At 41.1% G+C, this 16,090-nt stretch overlaps 1 protein-coding gene across 1 annotated transcript in view; it reads left to right on the top strand.

The window, feature by feature from the left end:
- Nucleotides 1–13,362: 13,362 nt before the first annotated feature.
- LOC117430691 (nuclear protein AMMECR1-like) overlaps nucleotides 13,363–16,090 on the top strand; it is a 78,706-nt gene continuing 75,978 nt past the window's right edge. Inside the window, exon 1 of the mRNA XM_059001180.1 lies at nucleotides 13,363–14,129. Coding sequence (XP_058857163.1) covers nucleotides 13,687–14,129 — 443 coding nt within the window. The 5' untranslated portion in view covers nucleotides 13,363–13,686. The remainder of the gene's footprint in view (nucleotides 14,130–16,090) is intronic.

Raw genomic sequence — 16,090 nt, 5'->3', positions numbered from 1 at the left:
CCTTCAGTCTAGACTTTAAAGATTCAAGTGTGCTGGCATGCCTGATAAGAATTGGAATTAAGTTCCTTCACAACTGCAGGCCTTCGTCCCAGTCGATTTCAGGCAGCATTTTGGATCCAACAAGAGTTTTGCAATCTCAGAGAAGGGCAGAGAAGGGCTGGGAACCAAGGGAGAAACCTGGAGATAAGAAGGACTGGGCAGGACTGTTACATCGATTGTGAAAATCACAGTGCACGTGTTTAAGCACTGGGGGGCTTTGTGTGGGCTGTGGTTGTAGAAGCAGGCTTGGAGGCCCATACGAAGCAAACAAGAAGTTGCAAATCTCTGATTTATTGTTAAATCTCCAGGATCCTTTGGTCATACACATCTCTAGGTAGGTTGGTTTCAGGCATACAGACTAACCCTTTTCTGGTTCCTTTACTGGTTTCCAAACAGTTTCCTCCAGCTTCCCTCCCTGCAGCCCTGCTCCCTCTCTCGCTCTGTTACAGCGAGGCTCATTACAAGGGTTCACATCTCTGAACTGACAAAGTGAGCAGCAGTTGTCAAGGTGTGAAGAAGCCTGTTTTCTGTAGTTAAAACTATCATGAGGGATGTAAACGAACTGGAATGAGCCATCACCTAATGAAATGCAATGCACAGACATGTAGTTGACAGGCACCAAGTAATCATGTTTTAGAACAACAATTAAAAAGCCAGGTATTAGTCTTTAATGAAGGGTGTTCTGGTACACTTCTTCTCTGGGATGTCAACATTTTATTTATTTATTTTTTTAAGAAATTGTAATACGCGTTCCAAACCTTTAAAAAAAAACAAAAAAACATGAAACTAAATGATGTTTTTCTTATGTTGACTTATTTTGAATGTATATCCTCAGACAAGATTGTAAAAACTGCAATGGATTTTATTATTATTATTATTATTTATTTATTTATTTCTTAGCAGACACCCTTATCCAGGGCGACTTACAGTCGTAAAAAACAAAAATACATTTCAAGAATCACAGTACAAGTAATAATACAATTAAGAGCATGATAAAAATACAATGACTTTGGTTCTAATTTTAATTATTGGTCCGAGGTGTCTTGCTTTTATATTGGCAACACAAATAAACCCTTGCATGCATTTGTTTCAAAACAGGGCAGAGGGGATACGATGTCAGGCTGGCAACAGCTGATAATACAGGAACAACATATACAGTTATATGCATCAGTATACTCAAACATGTTTAATTCAATTACATTGAAATTTAATAGTAGACAACAATATACTGTATAACTATAAACAACCTTGAAGCAAGGGTAGTTTCTAGCAGTAAATTATTACCCTTTTAATGCCTTTGCCCAACACAGACAGAGCCTGCTTCGTTTATCATGCCCTTCAGTCATTTATTTTATTGCAGGCAGGGCTGTATAAGCAGAGGTCTGCAATGACAGATTCTGTTCTGTGTCTGGCTGAGCAGAGTAATGGCTCGGGGGGAAAAGGATTTATATCCCAATAAATGTCTTTCTAGTCTACTGGCTGAAGAGGAATGGGTGAGACGAGGCAATGAGACATGAGAAAGAAAACACACACACTCCTCTTCTGGGATCAATCCGTTTGGTCACATGAGTTCAGGAGCTTCTCCAGGAATCTTCCACCTGTGACAGTGGCCTGCAAGTTTTTACAAACGATTGTTATTTCATGAATTGCATTTCACATTTTATTTGCATACTGAACTTATACTAACACATATAATAGGTAATGCATTTATCTAATTTCTACACGTATTTCCACAAAGTGTCTTTCTCGATGAACGATGATGTCTGAGCTGCCAATAGAAAAGAGTACCGGAACTGTGTTCCAACTAGACTACAGCACTGCAGATTCCAAGACTGTAAGAATTAGAACCACCCGTAACATGAAACAGTGGATCCCCATGCCCTGCATCCACAGGAAGCACACAGGAAAATTGACATTTCACATTATTACTTATTTCTTAGCAGACACCCTTACCCAGGGCGACTTACAGTTGTATACAAAAAATACATATCAAGAATTACAGTACAATTAAGAGCAAGATACAAAATACAATGACTTCAGTCCTAATAAGAGCAAATACAAAACACAGTCTGATTTGATATTGGGGCCGTTCAACAGAGCGCAGTTTGGTTCTTACTGAGCATAAAGGAGAGCCAGGGTTGGGGAGGGGAGAAACAGAGAAACACCATTCTTAGAGACAGATGGTCCCCCATGTAGGAAATACCATGGAGTAGATGTAAGGATATGCGCAAAGTGATTTGCGGGAGCAAAACCCACATAATGTTGTCCTAAATCGTGTTTAGCTGCCGTAAAGTCTGATTTTGGAGGACGCAAGAAATGCAGTGTATCTAAAGAATGGTGTTCACCTGGTGTTCTGCTCCTGCTATTATAGGAGGCTGTGTGGACCAGTGGTTAAAGAAAAGGGCTTATAACCAGGAGGTCCCCGGTTCAAATCCCACCTCAGCCACTGACTTGTTATGTGACCCTGAGGAAGTCACCTCCTTGTGCTCCATCTTTCGGGTGAGACATAATTGTAAGTGACTCTGCAGCTGATGCATAGTTCACACACCCTAGTCTCTGTAAGTCGCCTTGGATAAAGGCGTCTGCTAAATAAACAAAATAATAATAAAATATGCACTTTGCCATCATTAATCCATTACAATTGTATTGAAATGCATTCAAAGGAAGAAAAGAGCATGGAATTGGGCAGGAGCTGGATACTAAGCGGGTGCAAATATTATAATGTGATGTAAGGATTTTGCCTTGCACTTAGGCAATTGCTGACCCTCCAAAAACTTTACACCTCTTCTTACAAGGTGCAAACCATTGTAGAAGCGAGTAACTAAGAGCTGTATAAAAGCACACACCTGCAGATATCTGTCATTGGCTTCAGGATGGCTGCTCTGGTACACTTCCTGATGCGGCGACACTTGTTGAGGAGAGGCAGGAACACGTTCAGAGGAGAAGGGCAAGACGAAGAAGACCCCTCATAGTCAATCCAAGGGTCACTTTGTTTGGGATGCAGGAGGATGCTGTGCTAAAGTGTTATCGTCTCACTCCGCAGATCATCCTAGACCCAATAGCTGAATTGAGGGATGAGCTAGACCCCAGCGTCAATCTAGGGGCCGCTATCCCTGCACATGTGAGTGCTGTGTTCTCTGCACTACTTAGCCTCTGGTTCCTTTAATTCCACCTTTTCCAGAGTTCTAAGCACATTTCTGAATGTCATGCTAAAAAGGGCAGGCAGATACATATAATTTCCTTAGGATACAGTACAGCAAGTGTGTGTATCTTAGATGATCATATACTCTATAGGTAATGGACCTGAAACATCCTTAATATGCTAGTTAGATGTACCCAGTACATAGTAGTTAGCATCAGGCTTTTTATTACCCCCCCAGGGGATGCATGTCCCTAGGAACAGGAATACAGGGTAAATACAGGCACACATACCCTTAGAAAGATTTCCCATAGTACCAGTATAGGTGTAATAAAGCATAGGTAAGCATTATAAAGCCCAAAGAGGTATTGTAAAGCCTATTAAAAAAAACATGACACATCATGGTAAACTATGAGAAAAACATGGGAAAACTGCAAATTTACTGTGCAAAATTACTGGGCAAATTTACTGTGCAAAATTACTGGGCAAATTTACTCTGCAAAATTACAGTGCAAATTTACTGTGGTGAACTTTTATCTCGAGAACCATTTATGCACCCACTGTGAAACTTGGTCTGGATTTAATTTCGCACAAGCTGTTGAGAATACCAGAATCTGAGTAAATGGCAACTATGTTTGTAAGAATTCACGGCACACTTTCGACACTGTGAACTCTTCCCAGACATGGTGTTAGGCCCTGTAACATGCCAGCTGCTTCTCACTTTCCTGCGAGTTCTTTCTCAGGTTTCACAGACAGCGTTTGAAAGCCTACTCTATTTTGGGGGACATTTTCTGTATTGCAGGGGAGGATTGCGCTGGGAGAATGTTAAATAAAAGCAGGTTCTTTGTCGATTAGATTTGCTCAGTTGTATATTTGTTTTTTCGGGTTTGTTATTTCCCTGGGTGAATCCACACACCAGGACGTTTTCCCCCACTGCGACGCCCAACTCCCGACTGCCTGACACAAGGTACACAAAACAGGGATTGCCTGCCAGCTTAACATGGTAAGGAAGGACGTGGGCATTTTGCTTTGCTGTGCATGCTTATCGGACCTGTGCTGAATTGTTTTTATTTGTGTGTCCACCCCCTTAGAGATTTTTAACATTCCTGGCAAATCTACACACTCTATTTTCTCTTCCCTATTAAGAAAATAGTATGCAAATATTTATCATATGCAACACATTGGGTCTTGTACATTTTTTTACATGTGCAACTGTGCGTCTCATTTTGTCAAAAAAAGGTATAATTAATGGTAAATGTACCTATTGTTTGACAATAGGAAAACACTCAACAGATCGCAATTGATTGCACCTGTACCAAAATCTTTCAATGTGATGACATAGCGCTTTCTGACATTACACCGGTCAGGTTTTGGTATGCGTACCACATTCTGATGGTGTACCACTTTCTAACACTACACCGGTATCTTACTCTGATTTTTAAAGATTTACTGGTAATACATTGTCACCGCTGAGGAAAATCGACTGCTTTATGCATTGACACTTTCTCCTATTTGGTTTAGGGTCGGCTTCATACTGAGGAAGTAATGTGAATAAACACGTTTTAGATAATTTTATAAAAATAACTACTGTATATTGCTACCCAACACTGTGAAAATAAACCCAAGCTTGTAGACTGGTAAAAAGAAATGCCTTTAAAAACTATGACAGAAATAAAAGGTTTTTTTTGTAATAGTGATTTTTTTAATTGTGTTTTGACTGTTCAAGGATTCAGTTTGTTTCAGTGCTATGATAATACACTAAGAGAATGCTCTTAATAGTGGTCCGTATCCGAGTGCATTGTGTGAGTGGAAGTAAGGCTGCCTGGTCTTGTCTCAAGGTTTCTCTGATGTAGCTCGTCTGTCGCCTGTCACAGTACGTTTCAAAGCTGAACTTTGTTTCCGGTGATGCTCCTCTGCCAGTGCTGCCATTCCAGGAACACCCAGGAGACTTGGTGGAGACATTGTTTGTTGAACTGTAACAGTATCAAACTATAAAGAAATTGTTTTTGATTCCTCCCACAGTGATTAACACCTGCACAGACACTGCAGAATGTGTTGATTGGGCACATGTCTGGGAGTATGAAATGAGCACAAAGTTGACTCCATTCAAGTGATTCAGAAGGCGAATAGGCCCATGACTTTGCATTTTCTAGAGGCTTTAAAAGATCCTTTCCCTGCCCTGTCTGTCATGAAGGTTCACTATCTGGAGAAGCGAGCAGCAAATTATAAAATTGCACACACTGTATGTGATAAACACTTCATTGTTAGAGTTACTCTTGTTTAGCTATCCCTTTAATCGGTTACTGATAACTAATATCCCCTAAACGAACACTGCTTTTCCTTTTCATTTATTTTAGTTGATAAGTTTGAAACCATCTGTACAAGGAAGTAACACCTGGATTCAAATAAGCATGAAAATGGTGATTACATGGCAGAATCAATGGAATGTAAAGAGAGATGCCTGTGAACAGAATAGGCATACTGCTGCTCTTGCTCCTTCAGCGACAAGGGGTTCTGAATGCCATCTGCAAGCTCTGCTGAAGCACAGAGAATCTAAACCTGTGATTGCTTTCCACAGGAAACGATGTGTGTCCCTCTCTTGAATCACATTGCAGAGGAATACAATAATCTGAATGGTATAAATTTAGCAATAAAAACAACCTCACCTGATATCTCTAACGCCATTGCAACTCTTTCAAGCTGTGTCTCCCTCTTTGTAACCAATTCTGCTTTTTCTTGAGTAGTTTTTATGTCTCTGCGTTCCTTCATGTGAACACTTGAATCACGCAGAACGGCTCACGGAACTGCAGCATTTAAATATGTGTTTCTTTTTTTGATATTACACATTTCAATTGGTTGTTGCTAACAAACTGCTGTCATAAATATTACCAGTTACATTCATGTTATAAGTCTCAAATGTTCACTTTTGAAAAGAAACAAGATATCATAAACATGTAGAGCTATGGCCAAACATTTTGCATCACCTAGAATTTTAGGATTGAGACACAATGAAAAAAAAAACAAAACTATATGAACATAATTTAGATCTTGTATTTAACATCATGTAATGAAAGAAACTATAGAATGATATCGCAAAAGTCTACAGGAAGCTTTAATAGCAGTACAGTATTACATGCTAGATTTCCAAATGTCAAATTTTTCCATTTTTGTCAGTTTTTCCATGACCAGATAGCCCATTCCATCCCCTCACCACTCTATGTGTGAAGAGGTGTCTCCTTCAACAACATGACCAGGTAGCCCATTCCATCCCCTCACCACTCTCTATGTGAAGAAGTGTCTCCTTCAACAACATGACCAGGTAGCCCATTCCATCCGCTCCCCACTCTCTACGTGAAGAAGTGTCTCCTTCCCTCTGCCACTTAATTTCCACTTAATTTCCAACTGTGTCTCCAGATCCTGGTTTCTGTACTGATCTTAAATATTGGTAAGGGATAACTACTATATATATACTTCTTTCAAAACTATGCATTTGAGGATTAAAGCTTGAATGTACATGGCGTGGAAAATGCATGGATTTATTTATTTGAAGCTAAATCATGTCAACAAAGCTTTACCATACTAACAGAATCTAACAGGTGGTAAAACAATATAACTGTCTGCAAGCTATTCCGCAGCAACACTCCTTGAAGAATGAAAGTGTTTTCTTTGAGTTTAATGATCGATTGGTTCTGTTGTTCAGTGTGAATGCTAGGAACAAGTAGAGATCCAAAGTAGTTCAGTGCACACAATCTTTCCAGTTCATCTGCTTTTGATTTTGGTTACATTTCCCTATGCTTATTTGGGCAGGAACGATGTAGATTCCTGCATTGGCCATTCTAAACCAATGATGGGTAAAACATCAATCCACTGTGGTGGCTCTCAAAGGGTGGCCTACCGGCTAGTACAATAAAGTGAATTGTATTGATTATTATTAGCAAATAATTAGAATATTATCTATTTTAAAAAATCTGAACTTTGGAATGCTTTCCTTTGGTCTTGACCATTTTCTCAAGCTCACAATTAAAAACAAACAGAACACCAAAGAGAACTCAGCCGGTGGATTTGAATCATAAACTTTTCTTAGACACTCTCATGCATTCTCACACACGGAGGTGGAACGAAAAAAATGGACACTAAATTGTTGCAAACAAAAGGCTAATTTATTACAATTACTATTGCGATGTTTGGCCTTAGCATTGGAAGACAAGCGTAACATGACCAATAAGTTGTCACCTGTTCCATCAAAACATTACACACAAAAGACAACATTCCTCCGCCCAGGAGAGCAACCACCAAGAAAAGGTGTTAAAACCAATTCTCGCCCAGGACAACTGGAAGCTGCTAGAGACTGGAAAATGCTGGCAGATGTTGGTCAGCGGCTTATTTTTCCACCTGAGATTGCCACCACTAACCTTCGACCAGATATTGTCTTGTGGTCTGGATCAGCACGCCTTGTTCACCTGGTAGAGTTAACAGTGCCATGGGAGGATGCTGTAGATGAGGCGTATGAGAGGAAGAAACTGCGGTATGCTCAACTAGCCACTGAAGCGGAACAGCGAGGATGGAGAGTTCGGGTTTACCCAGTGGAAGTGGGTTGTCGAGGATTTGTGGCACACTCTACAACCCGGTTTCTCAGAGACGTCGGATTCAGTGGCCAAGAGTTGCGTCGCACAGTGAAGAACTTATCTGAAGCAGCAGAAAGGAGCAGCAACTGGCTGTGGTTGAGACGGAAAGATTCTGGCTGGGGACAGGTAAGTAAGCTGGGCTGAGTTGAGTGGGGGACGGAGGGGGGTGATGCTGGGACGCCAGAATCACCGTCGAGCCCTCTTGAGGTGTCGTGGGCTAGTCGACGAAACACTGAGGATGGAAGGTGCCCACTTGAAAACCCCAGAGATGTACCCTACTTAGCTCAATCCAGACGGTTGTCATGCTGATGCGCTGGGGAGGCCGCACTTTGGTTGATCCCCGGAGCCAGCATCGCAGCCGTTGTGTGTGCTGATGCGCCAGGGAGGCAAAATAAGCTGATCCCTGGAGCCAGCATTACACTTCAGCCATTAACACCAGACAGAAGGATATCTACATCATCATATGGAAGGAAACGTAAATGGATGGAGACACATATGGATCACATTAGTTTACTGTAAAGCTACGTCTTAGTTGGTGCTTATCTTGGCGAGAGCCGAGTTCAAATCAGCATGAAGTTTTAACATCTACTCTCGTGTAATGGAAATCATTATTGCACAGAAAACACACTTGCAACTGTTTTTAGGGGTTGATTTCTTCAACAGGCTTGGGATAAGCCACAGCTAGATTTTTGTTTGAGCATTTTACAGCATTGGAGAATCACCCTGGATTGCATCTCTGTCCAGTGATAACCTCTAAAAATAAGAGCTCTGTGCAGTCCAGCTGGATTCCCTGGCAGTGTAAAATGCTCTAAAAAAACAACAGGTTTTAGGTTAAGCAAATCAACCCCTTGAGGCTGCAATAGTGAAGGGAAAGTTGTTCTGCTAATGACCAGCCGTTTAACTTAACTGTTTGGTTTTAGTTTTATAAAACTGGCAGATCATTTTTCAGCAGTAAATTACACAGAGGATACCAGGGTGCAATATGTTTCCACCTGGCTAATGTACTGGGCCAGATCAAGTAACTGCCAAGGCCATTGTGTCACACCTGTCTTCGAGGAAAAAGGCTGTACCCCACATTGGGAAAATAAATTGCTGGATACCATACACTAAATTAATAGATATGATTTGGCACTGGGTTGTGACTCTCCAGAAACTGAAGACAGGATTTGTCATTAAACCCCAACACTGAGTGCTTTCTGTGCAGCAGCCCCCCTGGCAGTCTTCAGGGTGTCTGTTATTGTGTTATCTTGTGCAGTTTGGGCTGCTCAGGCAGTGCAGAATGATCCCTCTTATGCTAGCCTCCACATGATGTATGAAGATTGGGCTTGGAGTTGTTTTTTTAACTTCAGAATTGTGCCATGTGTTCTATGCACAGGTTGACATCTGTACGCAGGATAAGAATTTTGCCTTTTGTCAAAATCTGTAACCAGGAAACCAACAATCTTGAAACCATCACATTCACAAGATAAATTAACTCAGGATCTCCACATTTGTTTTTTTTCTTGTCCTCACTGAGCCACTGTACCCAACACAAAACAGCACAGAATATCTGCATATGATTACTTTTGAAGAATGGTTTCCTAATGCAGGATTGGTAATTTAATGTTGTAACAAGATGACCTTAACCAAAACGTTGGTCTACTTGACATATTTTCTTCTAGTTTTGTCCCGTACAATTTCTCCTGTCTTGACCAAATGGCTGTCATGTCTCAGCTGGTAGGTTGTGATTTTCCTGGGCACTGGGAGCTGCTCATTAGTGTGATGTTGGGCAGTCGAACCCGCTGGCAGGGTCTAGGAGAGGCTTTCCTTCCTATTTCCTCATTAGTGTCAGCAACACCACTGCCCTGTCCTTTTCAATGCACTTGACTTGATCATCTGGAAACTACAATACATACACCGTTCTTAATTTCAAGAGACTTATTTTCAGCTTTAATAAGGGATCCAACTTAAATATTCCAACTTAAACATCCCAAATGGGCTCTCCATGACCTCAATATCTGTGTTTGTTAATAAAACTTCAATCTCTTACAAATAATTTTTAGATAAACAAAACCATCCCATAAAACCCACCCTTTCCACAGGGAACCTTACTACAGAGTAACTGAGTTCATAGTAATATTATTATTATGTAAAAAGGGAGAATGAGTATATATACATATACATACATACACAGTATATATGTGACTACTATATTTGGCCAGGACCATTCACAAAACTATTACAGAGAATTCAAAAACAACAAAAGGCTCTTTATCCAAGGAGAATCAGGATCCAACAGGCTACTCATCAATCACTAGAAATACTTCATGAAGAAAAGTAACTGATAAACTGAAAACTCAAAATGATCACACAGGCAGTGCATCTGTTTGAGGTGCAGTGGTGTTGAAGATGATCACACAGGCAGTGCATCTGTTTGAGATGCAGTGGTGAGATCCAGGGTTTCTGACGGCTTGTTTTAATTCAGCTCTTAGTAACAATTTGCAGATATTAGGAGCATGGGCGTCATTTCACAAAACATTTTGGGGCGGGAGGGAGGGACACACAAAGTTGTGCCAATATTTAACATTCTCTGTCTCAGACAGCATCATGAATGAACAAAATCAGGCAGTAATTGGCTCAGTTTAAAACGAGATCGCGTGCTGCGCTTTGTCAACCTTGTTCTTATTCTTAAATTAAATTATACAAAATGTGCAATGCAAGTATATTTAACGCACACCACTGTTGTTCAGTTATGTGTACAGATCTGATTGAACTAAACCAGCAAAGTGTTTCAAGAACCAAACAGCCTTGTCAGTTTCTCTATTAAACACCCACATACCACGCTACAGTATCAAAAAGGAATTTTTTTGTAATCATTTTTTAAATGCTCAATTTGAATCTCACTGCAACCCACTTACTGACTCAGATGACTGATGATCAGCAGTGCCCTCCGTTCCTGTGGTCAAGTTAACTGCTTACTCTCATCTACCAAGCCTAAGCATTGGATGTTACCAAGATACTGTTACCAGTGTGTCTGGACTCGTCATGCCCTTGACCAGCAGGGGTCAGTGAAGTGCGATGATGCAAACTATCCCCAGCCGAATTTCCTCCCAAACTTACAGGAGTGCAAACAACTGTACCAAAGGGGGCTGCTGCTTCCTGGGTCCAAACCACTTCCTGTGCTCTCGTTCAGTTTCGTTCCACTCTGTCTATCTGCAATCAGATCACGTGACCTTCCACACAGGAAGTGATTAGGTACCAGGAAGAACCACTTTGATATGTTTTGATATGCTGCATTGTATAGTCTGAATTAAAGAATATTAAAACAAGCCAAAAAACATCTTCAACTCCAAAAAGGGCCAGTGAAATATTGCTAGTGCTAGAGGTAAGAAGAAGGGTGTTGAAACATAGCACTCCTTTAACAATAATGGACACCAAGCCTATCTGCAGGGGCCGCTCCACAGCCCCTGATGAAGATCTGGTCAGCTGTCTTTCTTTTATCACTGTATAGCTTGCTTTGCAGAATACTGTACTAGTGTTATTATTCTGTGTGCGCTATACAGGGTCAGAAGTTCACATCATCTTTTGTATTTATTCTTGGACATGTCTAACCCCTAGTGTCACAGTTTAAATAAGGCAGTGAATTAGCATCACTATGCCAAAGAAAGAACAACATGGAGTGATACTAAATTCAGACAGCCGACTGTACGTTTCAAAATGCGATCTACAGTTAACTTGTGTAAAAAAAACCAAACAAACGTAGGGTTTGTACCGAAAATGAGTTCCTTTAAAAAAATTGACAATCTATAAACAAAATAAGTAATTAAATAAATTCAACACATGGCTAAGGAAAGTAAAAAAATGTTCTGACACATGGCTGGCATACTGTAATAAGGTGCTCACTTATTTTTTTTTATAAATCCAAGATTAGAGCTAATCTGGGTCTGTGAAGCAGCCAAACTAGCCCTCTGTTCTGTCATAATGTATTTTAATCTCAGCTTCAAACATGAAGACTGATAAAAAACAAAGTTATTCATTTTAAACACAAGACAACAAGTTAGTGTTAGACTTATGATTACATTATAGTTACATGTTCAATCGGATGGTAGTGGGGTTTTTATTCAAAACATATAACAGTCTCGGAAGATAAAAGGATGACGGTGTAATATTGCTAGTGCAATAAGAGGGAAGAAATGGATTTTAAAATACTGGGTTGGCACTCCTTTAAGGGCACACACCTTATAAAAGAATACCAAAGTGTAACAAAGCACAGTGAAAGCTTGGTAAAGCATAGGAAGCATTGTAAGAGAGGAATGGTTAAGAACAACTGGAAAGTTACTGTGTAAATATACTGTGGTAAACTTATATAAGGAACTGTAGTTCAGTAGTATGAATTTAATAACCTCTCAAGCTAAAACCAAGTTTAAAGCACGTATTAGTAATGGCCTGCAATACAGTATACTGCAGCAAGAAGGGAAGAGGTAGGGACTATGCAGACTGCGACTTGAAAGGGGGGCATTGTTAACATACTGTCAAACTGTCAGACTGTCAGCACACAGGCTGCCTAGCAGACTCGAGAGATCACAACGCTATATTGCACAGCTCACGGAGTGCATATACATTTGTTACACTGTTTTCTTGTTCGTCTCTTTTTCAGAGCCCGGATTGGAGCGGATGGAATTGAGCGTGCTCCCAATTCCAATGCAGAGTTTCAGCGAGAGCGAGAGACAATCTTTACAGAATTGACGCTGGGTATTTGAACGTAAATTACCCACATTTGCACGCAAAGGACGCCGAGGGGCTGCAGACTTGATGACTCAGAAGAATTTACGCACTATGCGTAGGAAATCGTCGCAACATACGCCCTGAATACTCTCCTACCTAGTTCTGTGAAAAGGTGCTAGTTCGGGTGTGGGGACTCGTTGTTTCAAATACCGCAATTCAACGACACATCTGCAAATACTGGGTGCTGGATGTGGTTTGGGGAAATAGGAGACCGCCGTTTTATTTTGGATTAGGATGCTGCATAGAATTTGTATAATTGATTCAAAAAGCAATGGACATCTATCCATAATACTGCCGCGAACTTCGAAGTCTGTTTTGCACACTGTGGTATATACAAAATAATTGCTATATCAATACGAAGCATTGTGTGAGGCAAAGCAAGTGAAAAACACAAATGCAATTCAGTGCCGTTATTTAATTACATGCATCTTGTGCTTTGAACATTGCAGTGCCTTGTTGCGCCGGCGCTACTGCAGAAGAGAGACGCATCAGGTGCGTTCAAATTAAATTAGTGAAAAGGACAAGTTCGGATGCAAAAAATTAAGTGTTGGGAGGCAGATCACCCGGAGCCTTACTTGTTATTCATGGTGAAACGTGTGGGTCCTACGAACTCGAGCCCCAGACCGCCTCACATAGCCACAAAAAGGAGCCGTCCATCCTTGCTGACGGTGCAGTATTCGTCTACAAGGCTGTCCAGCCATAGTTAAGCAGATAAGGTTGATTGCTATAAGCGTTGAACCTGGTTGATGTAAGCCGAAGTAGAGACGTTTTATGTTCTAAATAAGATTTTTTTTTTTTTTTTTTTTACATATGTAGGAAATCCTCTACCGTTTTATATGTATAGAACAAGACAAGTAATTTTTTGCAAGCCAGCATCACCCTACTAAAAAACAACGTAAGGATTTATCGTAAGTGGCGTCATAAAAAGGATCTGTGACATTGCGATTTTATTTTTTCCTTCCGCCGTTACTCTGTAATTAAGAATTTAACGTAGGGGCTACGCTGGGTATTAAATTTGGAAAAAGGGAGAAGGTGGAGCACTTCCCGTCGTACGTGTTGACGCAGTGGGGTTTCTACGTCTGGTCGGCGTTCCCCCCCGCCCCTCCCGCGGTGACGGCGATGGGTAGGAAGCGGTGTGTTGGTGCAGATTGTTCCAAGATGGCGGCCGGGTGCTGCGGGGTGAAGAAGCAGAAGCTGTCGGGGTCCCCCGGTTCGGGGGGTCTCTGCGGGGCGGGGAGCGGTGGAGCTGGGACGGGACACTGCGGCTCGGACCTGGGGATTGGCTCCTCGTCTGCAGTGGCGGCGGGGAGCGTGAATCGGGTGAACGGCCTGGGGGGTCCGGGTTGTAGCGTTAGCGGCAACAGCAACGGGCTCTCCCCAACTTCGGGAGGCTACAGCACCACTGGTCTCTCCTCGACCCTCAGCCCCGGACTCGGCTCTGGCAGCGGGGGCAGGAAGATGGTTGTTTCGGCGGAAATGTGCTGCTTCTGTTTTGACGTTCTGTATTGCCATCTATATGGGTACCAGCCTCCTCGGACACCGAGGTTCACCAACGACCCATAGTAAGTACCCCAATACAAATGATAATGATCTCCTGCTGTTAACACTGTGTTAATTGATAACCAGCTTAATACAATCCCGTACTGCTTCCTAGCTCGCAGGAGACAACAACAAAGATTCTGTACTAGTCGAAGAATTTCAAAAGTTTTACTAAACTTCAAACTTTCAGTAGCTAAAACAAATACATAACAGCGAAACACGTAAAAATGCATTATGTGAACCACCAGGGCTGCAGATGTTCTACAGAAACCGACTTCCAGTGCTCAGTCCTGTATAAACAAAGCGGATCTTTTTCCGAGTGGATCAAGTTCAGAACAAGATGTGAGACAAAGAGAATGCAGATCTAGGGCGGTTAGTTAAACAAACTCTTTTGTGGGATTACCCTGTTTTCTAAAACACGACGGTTACTTTAAATACAACCTGGCAGAATACTATTCTATGCAAGATTAGAAGGTAATCGTTTTATGTTCTGGTAATACCATCAAACGAAAGTAATCTGACACCAAACACAGTCTTTGTTATGCTTTACTAGAGAGGAGCCGTCGAATATTGTTGTATAAATCTGCACCTTTAAAACAATAACGAACAATTGAAACTGTAAATTGCTGTTTCTAGACTTAACCTAGAATGGCGAGAACCGTAGCTGATATCTTATGGAGTTAAGAATATTCAGTTACCCGGAGCCCTTTTTTATCAACTCGTAAGAAGTGTTTACATGCTGTATTAGTTTAAACACATTGAGTAAGTAAAGAGTTTCTTTAAAATTCCCTTCTCGATTCACAATTAAAGCTTTCACTACTGGTACCTTCCGGATTACTTGTAATGTAAATAAAACAGTCTCCTTTGTTAGGAGCGTTAAGGGACACAAAATAATAATAACAAAAAAATACAAGCCAGGCATTTATTTAGAGATCTGATGCTTTTTTTTTTTAATCCCCTTGTTAAAACTGCTTTTTATTTTGCACATTGTAGTTAAAATCCGGTATTTTAAATTGTACTAGCCTTTGTTTGTTAGAGGTACAGAATCAAATATGGCTGATCCTATACCCGTCCCGTAGTGTGTGTCTTTAGGCAGGCCCTAATTGTTGGGATTAATGTAAATCTCCATTGACTTTTTAAAGTGTATCTGTGTGTGTGGAAGTGCAGAACATTGCTTTACAGGTTTAGTTATTTACATTTGCTTGGAAATTAATTTAATTGGAAAAGAAAGTCTGGCTGTTTGAATCCCCTCAGTCTTTGTGTGAATACTGTGGTGTATAAGTGTTCTTTCAGACTCGAGGGACTTGCCTAAATGTGTACATTGCTTTTAAAATGTATTTCACATTTACAGCACAATATATCATTGGGGCTCTAGAGAAATGGGTGCAACCTAATCAAGTTGCTGTGCAAGGCTTTGGGATTCTTGCAGTCAGGGTTGTGAAGATATTGGAGCTGGGCAGATCTCAGGCTTGTATTGCAGTATGACATGGACTCTTCTGATCACAGAGGAGTAAACCTGAGGACTGAAGTATATCCTTGCTGTGTATCTACTGCATTGTGCTCTATCAATAAGAAGCATTTAGACTTGGAAAATAAGCAGGAGGTTTACTAATAACCAGACAGAGGGGAGGCTGCTGATAACACATGCTTTGTTTTTCTCTCTTCCTGCAACAACCGATTTGTCCATAAAGAGATGCTAGGGGTGGGCTGGGGCAAAGAGCCACAATTAAACTGTGAATCAGAAAATAAATCAGATTCAGTCCCTCTATATTGAACAGTGGTATGGCAAAAAACAAACGTGTGTGAGAGGAAGAACTGCTAACTGGGGAGAAAGTCAGTAATGGAATGGCAGTCAAATGAGATTTAAGATAATTGGGAATATTAACTGAATAGACATGGTGGGCCTTCGTTTCAGCTGTCAGGCCAGTTGTAACTTTTCAGCGGCCTAGGAAGTTACCGCCTGGAGTGATCACGCCTGACCAAT

This window comes from Acipenser ruthenus, chromosome 26, assembly GCF_902713425.1.
Source record: "Acipenser ruthenus chromosome 26, fAciRut3.2 maternal haplotype, whole genome shotgun sequence".
In the NCBI taxonomy this organism is placed as follows: Eukaryota; Metazoa; Chordata; class Actinopteri; order Acipenseriformes; family Acipenseridae; genus Acipenser; species Acipenser ruthenus.
Note: the sequence above shows the minus strand (reverse complement) of the source record. Positions and strands in the feature narration are given on the sequence as shown.